The sequence below is a fragment of the Leopardus geoffroyi genome, chromosome C1 (genome assembly GCF_018350155.1).
Source record: "Leopardus geoffroyi isolate Oge1 chromosome C1, O.geoffroyi_Oge1_pat1.0, whole genome shotgun sequence".
NCBI classification, from domain to species: domain Eukaryota; kingdom Metazoa; phylum Chordata; class Mammalia; order Carnivora; family Felidae; genus Leopardus; species Leopardus geoffroyi.
Genome location: NC_059328.1, coordinates 13,941,077 through 13,954,328, shown reverse-complemented (window position 1 = coordinate 13,954,328; position 13,252 = coordinate 13,941,077). Strand labels below are relative to the sequence as shown.

General features: G+C 43.4%; 1 protein-coding gene across 12 annotated transcripts in view; it reads left to right on the top strand.

The window, feature by feature from the left end:
- UBR4 (ubiquitin protein ligase E3 component n-recognin 4) overlaps window positions 1-13,252 on the top strand; it is a 133,073-nt gene that overhangs the window by 20,837 nt on the left and 98,984 nt on the right. For all 12 annotated transcript variants that reach the window (XM_045475863.1, XM_045475864.1, XM_045475861.1 and 9 more), the window contains exons 14-19: window positions 812-929; window positions 1,972-2,159; window positions 3,111-3,270; window positions 3,391-3,476; window positions 10,979-11,148; window positions 12,475-12,757. In XM_045475863.1, the coding sequence (XP_045331819.1) occupies window positions 812-929; window positions 1,972-2,159; window positions 3,111-3,270; window positions 3,391-3,476; window positions 10,979-11,148; window positions 12,475-12,757 (1,005 nt within the window). The remainder of the gene's footprint in view (window positions 1-811; window positions 930-1,971; window positions 2,160-3,110; window positions 3,271-3,390; window positions 3,477-10,978; window positions 11,149-12,474; window positions 12,758-13,252) is intronic.

Here is a 13,252-nt window from a genome sequence, read left to right as displayed (position 1 = left end):
AATCTGAAGCGGGCTCCAGGCTCCGAGCTGTCGGCACAGAGCCCGACGCGGGGCTTGAACTCACAGACTGCAAGATCATGACCTGAGCCGAAGTCGGACGCTGGACCGACTGAGCCACCCAAGCGCCCCTAAAAAAATGATTTTTAAATTATTTTAAAATTATTTATTTTTATTTTTATTTTTTTTGAGAGAGAGAGAGAGAGAGAGAGAGACTCAGAGCAAGGGAGGGGCAGAGAGAGAGGGAGACACAGAATCTGAGGCAGGCTCCAGGCTCTGAGCTGTCAGTGCAGAGCCCGACGTGGGGCTCGAACTCACAGACTGCGGGCTCGAACTCACAGACTGTGAGATCAGGACCTGAGCTGAAGTTGGAGGCTTAAACAACTGAGCCACCCGGGTGCCCCCTGATTGTCAACTTTGTGATGCACATGGCTACTTGGTTCTTTGTGACAGCGGTCATATTTTTATTTTTTAATTAAAAAAAAAAAAAGTTTATTTATTTATTTTGAAAAAGAGAGAAAGAGAGTGCAAGCAGGGGAGTGGCAGAGAGGAAGAGAGAGAATCCTAAGCAGGCTCCGTGCTGCCAGCCTAGAGTCTGATGTGGGGCTCGATCTCATGAAATGTGAGATCGTGACCTGATCGAAACCAAGAGTCTGAAGCTTAACAGACTGAGCCACCCAGGCACCCCAAGAGATTTTCTTGGATTTAGAGGAAGAAAGAAGACACGGAGAAAATGTCTTACGTGGTGAATGAGGTGAAGTAGGGCGGCTCCATTTCTGTGACCATTGGTTCTAAAACCTTGCTGTTTTCCTAGGCCTGTGTCCTGCAGCGTCAGAGGAAGGGCTCCATGAGCAGTGATGCCAGTGCCTCTACTGACTCAAACACCTACTATGAGGATGATTTCAGCAGCACAGAGGAGGACAGCAGCCAAGGTAGAGGCCTCTTTTCCATCTCCCAGGAGATAGTTGCAACAGGAAGTTTCTCCATTGGCTCCCTTCCGTTAGTTTCCTGTTTGCCATTTTCACCTGCCTAGCATGGATCCTGATTTTCTGTGCCCTCAAAGGTGACATGTTATTCAAGAGTAAGTTGAGCTGTGGAAAAATGGATGGTAGAAATTACTCTCAGTGAAGCCCAGATTGCTTTTCATCTTTTCCCCTCCAAGATCAAAATACATCTCGTTTCACATTTCTTTCTGCATTAACCCATTTGTGTGTAAGGTGATTGGTTTGGCTGTTGTCATAGATGCGTGGTGTGGGGAGGCGTAGGGAGAGAAACTCCACTCTGTTGCAGTGAACAACAGGGCAAAATGAACATTCCCTTCTGCCTTTGTTTGGAGAGAGATGGAATGAGATAAATATCTCCAGTTCATTATAATTGGGTTTGTGGGAGCAGTGTATAGTATCGTGAAAGGTGCAGTTTTATTTGTGTATCTGAGAGAGCGTGAGCGAGCGAGCGTGAGCATGTGTGTGTCCTGTCTCTTGTCTGTGAGAGAGAGAGAGAGAGAGGGAAAGAAGGTGTGTGTGTGCACAAGCATGGGAGGGTCAGATGGAGAGAGAGAGTCTCAAGCAGTCTCCACACCCACTGCGAGATCATGACATGAGTCAGAATCAAGAGTCAGACGCTTAACTGATTGGGCCACCCAGGTCTTAATTTGGGCTTTATAACCCACGGACAAGTAAACATTTGTTTTTCAAAACATTTGGCTTGTTGGCAGTAAAGTGAGGTGGTTCTTTCTTCATTGGACTCCTTTAAAAAAATACCAGTTTTATTGAGGTATAATTTATGTGCCATAAAACGCTTCTGGTTTGCTTACACACTTAGAGGAGTATTGACAAATTTATGAAACCACGTTACTCCCACCGAGTCCAGATAATCCTCGTGTTCCTTTTGACGTAGACTGTTTTACAAAGCAGGTGTGCTAAAAAATTTTTTACATTGTGTTATTTTTATTACTTCTCTCTTTCTCTGTTCCAGATGATGACAGTGAGCCTATTTTGGGGCAATGGTTTGAGGAGACCATCTCCCCCAGTAAGGAGAAAGTGGCACCTCCACCCCCTCCCCCGCCCCCTCCACTGGAGAGCTCGCCTCGCGTTAAAAGCCCCAGTAAACAGGCCCCTGGTGAGAAGGGCAACATTTTGGCTAGTCGCAAAGATCCTGAGTTGGTAAGAGTGGATTTCTGAAGTTTAGGGGAGGGAGAAATGGGAAGAAGGGGTGTGAAGAGCAGACCATTTGAACTCAGACATTTTGTAGATTGGTTAATTAACTGTCATGTTTAAAGGTATTTTTACTTAGGGCCTGAGTGTACTGATTGCATTTGATTAAATAACTTGTACCCTTGGTGTTGCTTCTCTGATTGAGGGTTAGTAACGTAGCCTTTGGAGTTAGAAGTGAGTTTGAATCTAGCTTTTACCACTCACTGGCTTTGAGACTGTGGGCAAGAATCTAAACTTCTCCGAGCCTCAGCGTTGTCTTCTGTCATATGGGAGTGATAGTACCTGCCTTTAAGGGTGTTGTGAAGAAGTGAAGAGCCCTTAGCATAGGTGTGGTACGTCATTAAATGCTCGCTAATTATTTGTTCAAGCAGTATTTCGAGATGATGTACTATCAGCCCTGTTCTAAAGCAGACACGTCAGATACAGACCTCACTTTCATACAGCTTAGTCTAGTCAAGGCTGTGGACATAAAACATTTACACAATAATTCAGTTTCATTTTGAGAGAGCAGTAAGCAGCTGGGAATTCCCTGTGTGTATAATGATCATACAGGCTTCCGAATTCCTTATTCCAATAATGTCCCCGAGCTGAACAAATACAGGGCCTTGGAGGAGTGAAAGAAGCAAGTCTGTCTGTGCAGAAGCCTCTGTCTTCACATGGAGTTTTCTGAAGTCTGTTGCGTTCAACTGGTGCCATTTTTTGTAACTGGAAGAATTAGGTGGGAAGGATTGTCATAGTTAAGCTTAGCCCCACTCCCACTGTAGGGGCTTTAAACTCTGACTTGAATTCATTGCATTTGTTCCATCAGCTCTATGGGCATGTTTTATTTCTATTTAGATTGAGGATTTAGAGGCACTCTGGGCTTATGAACCTACATGAACTTCTTTGTGCTCTCTTTAGTTCTTAGGTCTGGCTTCCAACATTTTGAACTTCATTACCTCTTCCATGCTGAACTCACGGAATAATTTTATCCGAAACTACCTGAGTGTGTCTCTTTCAGAACACCACATGGCCACCCTGGCCAGTATCATTAAGGAGGTGGACAAAGATGGACTCAAGGGTCAGTAGACAGGATTGGTGCCTGGCGGGTTTTTTTCCCCGGTGGGGTTTGGCTGTCGCCAGGGCGGTGTAATGCATCGAGTGGCTGCTTGAGTCATTGGTTTTCTTATTTGCCTCCAAGGTTCATCAGATGAAGAGTTTGCTGCTGCTCTCTATCACTTCAACCATTCTCTGGTAACTTCTGATCTTCAGTCGCCCAACCTGCAGGTTTGTGTGCACTGTGACCCTTTGGCCAAGCGCTGTCTGTGTCAGCTCCCAGTAGGCTGTAGCATTCCAGTCGCAAAGGAACATAGTTTATCCTGGAGACTCCCTCACTGGAAAGAGTGTTGAGAGATTATTATGTCCCACTGCCCTGATGAGGATCATTTTAGGGAAGAGAAAATGTGTTCTTTATCCCCAAGTCATTCAGTAAACTTAAAAGGAAAAATGATGAAAACAGCTCCTGATGACTGTCGTAGTAGGCAAGTGGACAAAATAGATGAGAGTGGTTTATAAAAAAGGGAAATACACGTGGCCAGCAAACGTAGGAGATGCTTAACTTAATTAGTAATCTAAGAAATACATGTTGAAATGTGTGTTTTAAAAGAATCATTCAGGCGCCTGGGTAGCTCAGTTGGTTAAACATCTTGATCTTGGCTCAGGTGATGATCTCACGGTTTGTGAGTTTGAGCCCCACATTAGGCTCTGTGCTGATGGCACAGAGTCTGCTTGGGATTCTCTCTTCTTCTCTCTCTGCCCCTTCTCTGCTTGCACTTTCTTCGCACTCTCTCTTAAAAATAAATAAATAAGCTTAAAAAAAAAAAATCATTCAAATTATAGGAGTAGGTGTTTTCAGATAGACTGCTATTTGCAAACTCACCACAAAAATAAAGCCTAGGATCTTGATTGTAAGTTTTGAAATCTTAGGGTTTTCTCTCCCCGCTGGTAGGTGATGTTCTGAATCCTGCATCTCCGATTCCTTCATTCATTATTTTTATTTATATATTATATATCCATGTACGTATACATGTATACATACATATACATATATATGTATATATGTATTTTATTTACTAACAATTTTTTTGAAGTTTGTTTATTTTTGAAGGAGAGAGAGAGTTGGGGGGGAGAGGGACAGAGAAAGAGGGAGACAGAATCTGAAGCAGGCTCCAGGCTCTGAACTGTCAGCACAGAGCCCAACGCGGGGCTTGAATTTACCATGAGATTATGACCTGAGCCGGAGTCCGATGCTTAACCGACTGAGCCACCCAGGTGCCCCTATATATATTTATTTTTATATTCGTAGTCGTTAAAGTTTTAAATTGATTGTTTTAAGCATTATAGTAATGATACCATGCTATATATAATCTTTTTAGGCTTTCTTTTTTCACTTAATATTATTTAGCACTATGTCGCCAAGGTTCATTTATATTATTGCTAATTCTGAAGTTCTTGCTTTGACTGCTGTCTGCTGTCCCATTGTATTTGTGACTCTACCAGCTCCCCTCTGCTCCCACTGTTGGACCTTTGGATTGTGTCAGATTTTGTTGCTATTCCAGTTGTTGTTGTGATCTTTGTTGTAGAAGTCTCCTGTGATAAAACAAGGGGTTCTCTTGGGTAGAGAACTGGGAGTGGAATTGGCAGGATATGGAGTATGTGATTGTAAGCAGGTGATGCCGGACTACTCTCTAAAGTAGCTACATCAGTGGGGCACCTGGCTGGCTCAGTTGCTGGAGCGTGCGACTCTTAATCTCAGGATTGTGAGTTTGAGCCCCACATTAGGTGTAGAGATTACTTTAAATAAATAATAAATAAAAACTAAAATAAAAATAAATAAACAAACACAGGAGCTGCACCAAGATTTACTGTCACCAGCAATGTGTTCGAGATTTGTGGGTTCACTTTCCCAACATTTGACAAGGTCATATTTTGATAATAACTTATTTTTAACACGGTCAGAGTTTGTGGTTCTCATTCTTTAGTGTACATAAAGATCCCTGGGGAATTTGTTTAAAAAAATGCAGATTCCTAGCTGTGGCCACCCTTCATCTCCCCTAGAAGAATTACATTTGGTAGATCTCCAGTAGTTTGCCCTAAGATTGTTTTGAAATTTTTTTTTTTTTTTTGTTATTCTTAAGGTTATTTCAGTGGATTCTCAAGAATCAGGACACAATCGAAGAGATTGCACTTGCCCCAAAGGGACAAAATCTAGGAAGCAATTTCAAGAGGTTAAACTTGATTCTTAAAATCCTAGGCTATTTGAGAAATTCTTTTTTTTTTTTTCCACTTTAAGTTTATTTTGACACAGAGAGAGACAGAGCGATGCAGAGGGGGCAGGGCAGAGAGAGGGAGAGCGCGAATCCCAGGCAGGCTCCATGCAGCCATCCTAGAGCCAGTGTGGGGCTCGAACCCATAAACCGTGAGATCACGACCTGAGCTGAAACCAAGAGTCAGACACTTAACCGACTGAACCATCCAGGTGGACCTATTTGAGAAATTCTTAAAAATTCATTTCTTCGTTGGGGCACCTGGGTGGCTCAGTCTCTTGAGCACCTGACTTCAGCTCAGGTCGTGGTCTTCTGGTTTTTTTGGACTTAAGTGCTGCATCGGGCTCAGTGTTGTCAGTGCCAAGCCTGCTTTGGCTCCTCTGTCCCATCTCTCTCTCTGCCCCTCCCCCACTCCAGCGCGCTCTCAAAAATAAAATTAACATTTTAAGAGCTTATTTCATCGCTTAAAAAGATAACTATAAAACCTATTTGTATGTACCTATTGTTAGATGAAACAGAGTGGGGTTTTTTTGGCAGGAAAGGAAATATAAATAGAGTGGTAAAGTTGTTGACCTAAGATGAAGAGAAGAAAATTCTTCAGTCAGTATATGGCCTGCACCTCCTTCTCAGACTGTATAGGGTCAGGAAGTCGTGTCAAAGTTACGAGCTCCTTAAGTTTATTTAGGGAATAACTAAGATCTTAAGTTTATTTAGGGAAGTTTCACAGTTCACAGACTTGGCCTTTTCCTGCCGAAACTTGTCCAAATAATGGGGGAAGAAATATTTTTCTGTAGAGAATAGGAGTTCTTAAGACTCCTGTAATGATGTTGCCCTCATAGCATGTAAAAAACTAATTCCAGACCTTGTGTGGACATGCAACTTGTCTGCCCATAACCGCTGACTTTATGTAGAACAAATCCTCAAAACTCCCTTCTCATTCCATCTCCAAACATGGGCCTTTAACTTCTGCCCCCAAATTTCATTGCTATGATGGAAGAGAGTAAAGGATGGTTGGTGTAACTTAACGACCTGCTATTGAGTTCCCCTGCCCTGCATATTGTGTCTCTGGGATCATGTACAGAGTCCTGTACCTTTATCAAGATACCCGAGTGCTATTGCAGGACATACACGGTGTCCTTAAGGTAGGTTAGCAGAATGTAGCTCAGTCTGTGAAAGTAAGCAGATAGAAGTTTCATCACAAAAATTGTCTTCACCTGTCAGGTTCATAAAAAACTGGTTCCGAGTTGGTAAGACCAGTAGGCCTGTTCCCTGCTTCTAGGAGAAATTGAAGCCTACTTATTTACTTCCCAAGATGACATCTTGGGAAGAGGGCTTTCTGTTGAAATGCCATGTGCTTGGTTGGCATGGCTTCTCTGTTCTTTCTTTCAAATTTGTTGTTAGAGCATTCTAGTAAGATGATTTGTGTCTTCCGAAACCAAGCGAGAAAGCAGGCCTTGTGTGGGTTTCATTGTCGTCCTGCTCTGCTGGCCATTGGGGATTCTCTCTGTCTCTAGCCCTGGTTGGGGATGGCACTGAAGGTTCCAGCTCTCTAATCATAGGGTTGGTTCCCCTGGCAGTCAGCCCCTGGCCTAAAGCTGTCGAGGGGCCTCCTTATTATAAACATAGGTAATGCTGAAAGGGGCTTATTATGAATAACAAAACACGTTCTTCTCACCCTTGTCAGGAAATGATGAGAGTTTTAGGAGCTCTGTACCAGGAATGAGACAAAGACCAAATATACATTTCTTCTTACATCCCGGGATCACAGGGGCTTAGTGTTTAATAGGTATCGGGTTTCAGTTCGGAAAAATAAACAAGTGCTGGAGATGGATGGTAGTGATGTTTGCACGGTGTGTGTGTATTTAATGCCGCAGAACTGTGCACTTAAAAAATGGTCAGTTTTCGGTTATGTTTTTTACCACAGAGTAAAATTAGAAACATACCTGGCACATAGTATTAGTGCCTACTCAACATTAGCTGCTGTCTTTGTTACTATTACCATTTAATGTTGTGTTTATAGTTATTATATTTATTATAATGTATAAAATTATAATAATTTAACGTTACCATAGAGGTCTGAGTTCATTCATTCATTCATAGAGTATTCATGGAGCACCTACTGCGTGCCAGGTAGGGTAGGCACTGGAGAGATCCAGATGATTTGAGTTAGTGTGAGATCATGAGAAAAGGGGGCGATAGGAGATACCATGTGGATAGAGGGCCCATGGTATATAGAGGTCATGGGAAACTATTTGAACGGGGTAAAGAACACGGATAGGAGAGAGTCTAAGGTGTTGCCTGGGTTTACAACCCGGATGAGACCAGAAGGATGCTGTTGTCTTTCGTAGAAAGGGGCCGTCGGCGGGAAGGGTTAGTTTGGTGGTAGAGGAGCCGTGCCGAGTGCTCGGGGAGCACTCCTACGTTTGAGTCAGCTCAGAGGTTGTGTGTACTTGTGGATTGCTTATTTATGCACGGTTGCTCAGAATGGTCCTTTGGGTTCTTGAGCTACACGAGGCACAGTTTGCCATTTTCTCTTTTTGTTTTTAAAAACAGTGTCACCTTACCAGCACAACTGTCTCGCCGTCCGTTGTGGTTAGCCAGCCTCGAAACCATTCTGCAGTAGAGCTTGAGCGTTAGGCTTTCCTTAATTTTTCAGGTATTTATTTCTTTTTTTTAGATGTTAATTTTTGAGAGAGAGAGAGAGTGTGAGTAGGGGAGGGTCAGAGAGTGAAGGGGACAGAGGATCCGAGGATGCCTCTACTCTGAACTCAAGAGAAGAACTGTGAGATCATGACCTGAGTGTAACCGAGTGAGCTGCCTAGGCTCCCCGAGGCTTTCCTTTAATGGAGTAAGCTAAAAGCAGTTAAGTAGGCATTACCGATGTGATTATTGATTATGTTGCTTCCTGTGTCAGAATGTTGCATCTTACAGCCCTTTCAATCCAATGAGAAAAACAATTTGTATGTTTTTATATATGAGAATTCTATATAAGAATTTGGTGTGTAAGAATTGTGTAACATGTATTAACTTTTTTAGTTAAACGGTTACCACTGCCATTAAAGCCACTTTAAATATGATGACGTTTTGAGGGGCCAGTGGGATGAAGACATCTAGAAAGTAGTTGGAAATGTGAGTCTGAAATTCAGAACTTAAATTAAGAGTGGTAATGTGGTTTTTGGGAATTATCCACTAAGAGGCAGTCGTTGAAGTAATGAGAAACAGCAAGGTGGGCGGGGGATGGCCCGAGCGGTGAGGGTTGGGGCCAGGAACCCAGGAGAGCTGGCATTAAGCAAGGGTGGGCACTGGGGTGCTCGGGCTGGAGGGGGCACTTCAGGCTAGGCCTTGGTTGGTGGGCAATGGCTCTCTTTTACTTCTTAGGAAGCCCTCTTCCTTTGGGCTAATCCAGGCTCTGAGGAAGGCTTGGTCATATTTTGCGGCTCTGAGGCCCGAGACAACGGACACAAAACAAAAAAACCCTCTCTTAAAAAAAAAAAATCCTATAAATAACATTGTAACGTTACATTCTTCCACCAAATTCTTGGTTTATGTTTTTCCATGTTTCTTTGTAGTCCCTGTCTGTGTAGATAGATGCAGTTTTGCAGTTAAAATCAGAACATCAATTCATCTCTTGTTTTCTGCTTCTTTCAAATTTCACTATTTCAAATATTACTCCATTAAGTTTAAAAAATTTTTTTTTCTAATGTTTATTTTTGAGAGAGAGACACACACACATAGAGTGCAAGCAAGGGAGAGGCAGGGAGTGAGGGAGACACAGAATCTGAAGCAGGCTTGGGCTCTGCACTGTCAGCACAGAACCCGACGCGGGGCTCGATCTCACGAACCGAGAGATCATGACTTGAACTGAAGTCGGACGCTTAACTGACTGAGCCACCCAGGTGCCCCGAGAATGTAGATTTTAGAGATAAATCTGATTCGGGCAGTTGGGAGTCTTGTGGCTTAGTGTGTTTTTAAACCACTCTGACCTCTGTTTCCCGCATCAGTAGAATGGAGCGCATACTCAGGTAACATCGTGGCCCAGAGCATTGCCTGTGACAGTTGGTGTGCGGCACTTAGTCATGATAACTGCCCAGCACATGGGAACTACTCCTGATTATCTGTGACATTTTGAACGATTGTTTCCCAGGAATGGGGTCCTCTGGGGTGTTACCTAAGAACATAATTTAATTTGGCAGACTTAGAAATCTATCCTGTATCCTGAGGTAACTATGATTTGTGTTTTCTGAAGCCAAGTGAGAACACAGGCCTTTTGTCTGGTGTTCCATTGGCATCCTGCTCAGTTTGTGTGTGTGTTTGAGAAGATAAGTTGCAGCTTAGATAACTGAGCTCAAAGTCAAGCTCATTTGAAAGACACGCTACAACTGGAGGCAGAGACACAGCCCTGACTAATTGGAGGTGCCTTGACATCTTACAGGCAGATTTCTCTGCTAATACCGTTCGTACAAGTGGGTGGACCCACAGGTGCGGGACCGACCTCCCCACTTGGCATATTACTTGTATATAACTGGTTATGGAAGAAAAACTGTCAGCCGTTAAAATTATTCACAAGTTTGCTTCTGAAGGGAAGACTTTTCTGCAGACTTGTTCTGCCTGTTTGGAAAATCATCCTGATTCTGCCGTCTCAGTTTGCATCTCTGCATTTCTCCTTTTTCAGGACCCCATCTCTGACACCAGTTAACTGTAGTTGTGAATGGGGTTAGATGAGTAATTTTCCCTCGATAGTTTTCCTGTTTGTTGAGCGAAGTGACCTTTCTGCAAACCACGTCTGAATCTGAATTTCTGTGTGCCCTTTAAAATACTCCTCCAGCGCCGAAATCAAGAGTCGGGTGTTCAACCTACTGAGCCACCCAGGTGTCCCTTGACTTTTTTTTTTTTTTTATGTTTTTCCTTTGCAATCAGTATATTTTATTTTCTGAGCTACCTATTCAAAATTTTCCCATTTAAACCATTATGGTGTGTCCCTTCCTTACTGAATTGAAAGGTTCTTTATAAATTCTAGATACAAGTTCTTAGTTAAATGTTTTTTGTTTTTGTTTTTTTTTAATTTTTTTTTTTCAACGTTTATTTATTTTTGGGACAGAGAGAGACAGAGCATGAACGGGGGAGGGGCAGAGAGAGAGGGAGACACAGAATCGGAAACAGGCTCCAGGCTCTGAGCCATCAGCCCAGAGCCTGATGCGGGGCTCAAACTCACGGACCGCGAGATCGTGACCTGGCTGAAGTCGGACGCTTAACCGACTGCGCCACCCAGGCGCCCCAGTTAAATGTTTTTAAAATACTGTTTCTCATACTGTGGCTTGTCGTTTCTTTTACTAAAAGTGACTTTTGAAGAGAAAAAAAAAATACTCCTCCAGCATAAAGGGTAACATTTAGGGCTCATTGGTAACCTTTGGCCTCATTCCCTGTCTTTTTCCTAATGGTTTCCTGTGTGTCTTTTCCTGGCAGAACACGCTGTTGCAGCAGCTGGGAGTAGCGCCTTTCTCTGAGGGCCCCTGGCCCCTGTACATTCACCCTCAAAGCCTCTCTGTGCTTTCACGCCTTTTGCTCATCTGGCAACATAAAGCCGGTGCTCAAGGTGATCCAGATGTCCCTGAATGCCTTAAAGTTTGGGACAGGTAAGAGAACTCCAGGTGAAGCCCTGCAGAGAAGGTTATGTACTTTTTTGATTTGTTTGACTTCTTTGTAGTTAGTCCGTGGCTCTGAGGTGGTATCTGCTGATGGCACAAACTGGTGAGGGTGGACGAGTGTGTGTTTCCGGTGGCCTTGGGGGAAGAGGTGCTGTTTAAAAAACAGGAGCACCAAATTTGTTATCTAATTAATTAAATAAGTAATACAAAAAACAGAAATACATAAACTATGGTCTGGGAACAGAATCATCCTTTGGCACCTGGGGGGGTTTGGTTGCAGTTTTGAGACATAACCTGACTCCTGAATGTAACCGATTCAAGAGTCCTGTCCTGGTTTATTGAAAGGTGGGGAACAGGAAAGCCAGCTCTGTCTTTGGCTGTTCTGTTTTCAACGTGAAACCACTCCAAGTGACTTGCAGTCTTTTTTTGGACAACTTTTAAAGAATTTCTTCACTTGGGGGAAGCTCAGATTAATCATCGAAATCCTCTTTAGATGGACCTATATTTGCCATTTTTGTTTACATGGTTAGGAGCCTTCAAAGCAGTTTGTTTTCCTAAAAGGCTTTGCTTTTCTCTTCCTTATTCTGTGATCAAATAGCTGTAATGCTGGATTTGAGAAATCCTAAACCTCCTTGAGTGCCAAAGACCCACTGTATTTTTTCCTGGTGGAATCTTGCAAAAAAAAAAAGGGGGGAAGGGGGTTGTCGGGGGAAGAGACGAGGATGAGGGAAACCTTTATTAAAACACAAATCTCTTTCCTAATAGCCAGAGGCAGTGGAAATAGTTGGCTACATTCATTCCTTTTTTGCATAAAAGCTCTTTTGACAAGTTCTCCGAATAGTGTAATTTCTTTTTATTGCTTTTTACCGCACCAACTCATTTTGGACTGTTATCATGTAGTGAATTTAACCTGTAGGGCTAAGCTCTCAAGATAAGAAGCTATAGAGCCAAAACGATAGGGGAAAGTAACTGAACTATCTCTACCTGACCAGGTTTATTAATTTAAAAAAAAAAAAAAAAAAGGAGCCACTGTTTTGGGGGCTTCCGGTTCTTTTCATGGTCAGAAATGGCAGAGTGCGTGTTAACACTATCACCACAGTCGACAGGGAATGTTTTGTGGTCGAGTCTTGCTTTTTTGTAGCCAGGATTGAGTTCTTAAATCTTCTCTTTCCACGTAGATTCTTGTCTTCCCTGATTTGTTGTCTTGATGCCTAGGTTTAGAAAGCTTAACTCTTCCAGCACGTGACACCGTGACTCGTGGGGGACGCGTTCTGACTTTGTCCACCAGACACGTTCTCCTTTTCTCCACGGTAGGTTCTTGTCGACCATGAAGCAGAGCGCCCTGCAGGGGGTGGTGCCCAGTGAGACGGAAGATTTGAACGTAGAGCACCTGCAGCTGCTCCTCCTCATTTTCCACAACTTCACCGAGAAAGGCCGGCGGGCCATACTGACCCTGTTTGTGCAGATCATCCAGGAGTTGAGTGCCAGCGTGGAGGCCCAGGCGCGCTCCGTGCCCCTCATCCTGGCTCGCCTCCTTTTGATCTTCGATTATCTGCTTCATCAGTACTCCAAAGCCCCTGTGTATCTGTTCGAGCAGGTACAGACGAACGCATTTTTTTCGCTCTACTGGCTGTGATTGAGAGTGTCACTCTTCTTGAGTTGTGGTGATCCAAAGCAAAATGACCTGCTTACTTGAGGTTTCAGGTGTTTGTTGTGGTAGGTTTATGATTAACCTTGGGAATACCACCGGACTTCTGGATGTGCACTCACGCTTTGTACTTAGCCAGGAGCAGTAAGTGTAGATTATTTGATTTGATGCATTTGTGAAAATTGGATTATAGGCTCTGTTCACAGGTATCCTTTGAATAACCCCACTTTACCTGTGTCTAGCTCCGCGCCCCGAGCATCGGTTCCCCCCCAACCCGCCACTCCCCACCGTGAATATTTGTTAGTGGAGGAATGATGGTTGAGCAGTAGGTTTTATGGATTAGTAAATTCTTTTGTTGTAAGGATCCAACACAAGGATGGGAGGCCCAGGTAAGGATTATTCAGCATTTCCTAAAATGTTTGCTTGAGTGCTATTTCTATTAAA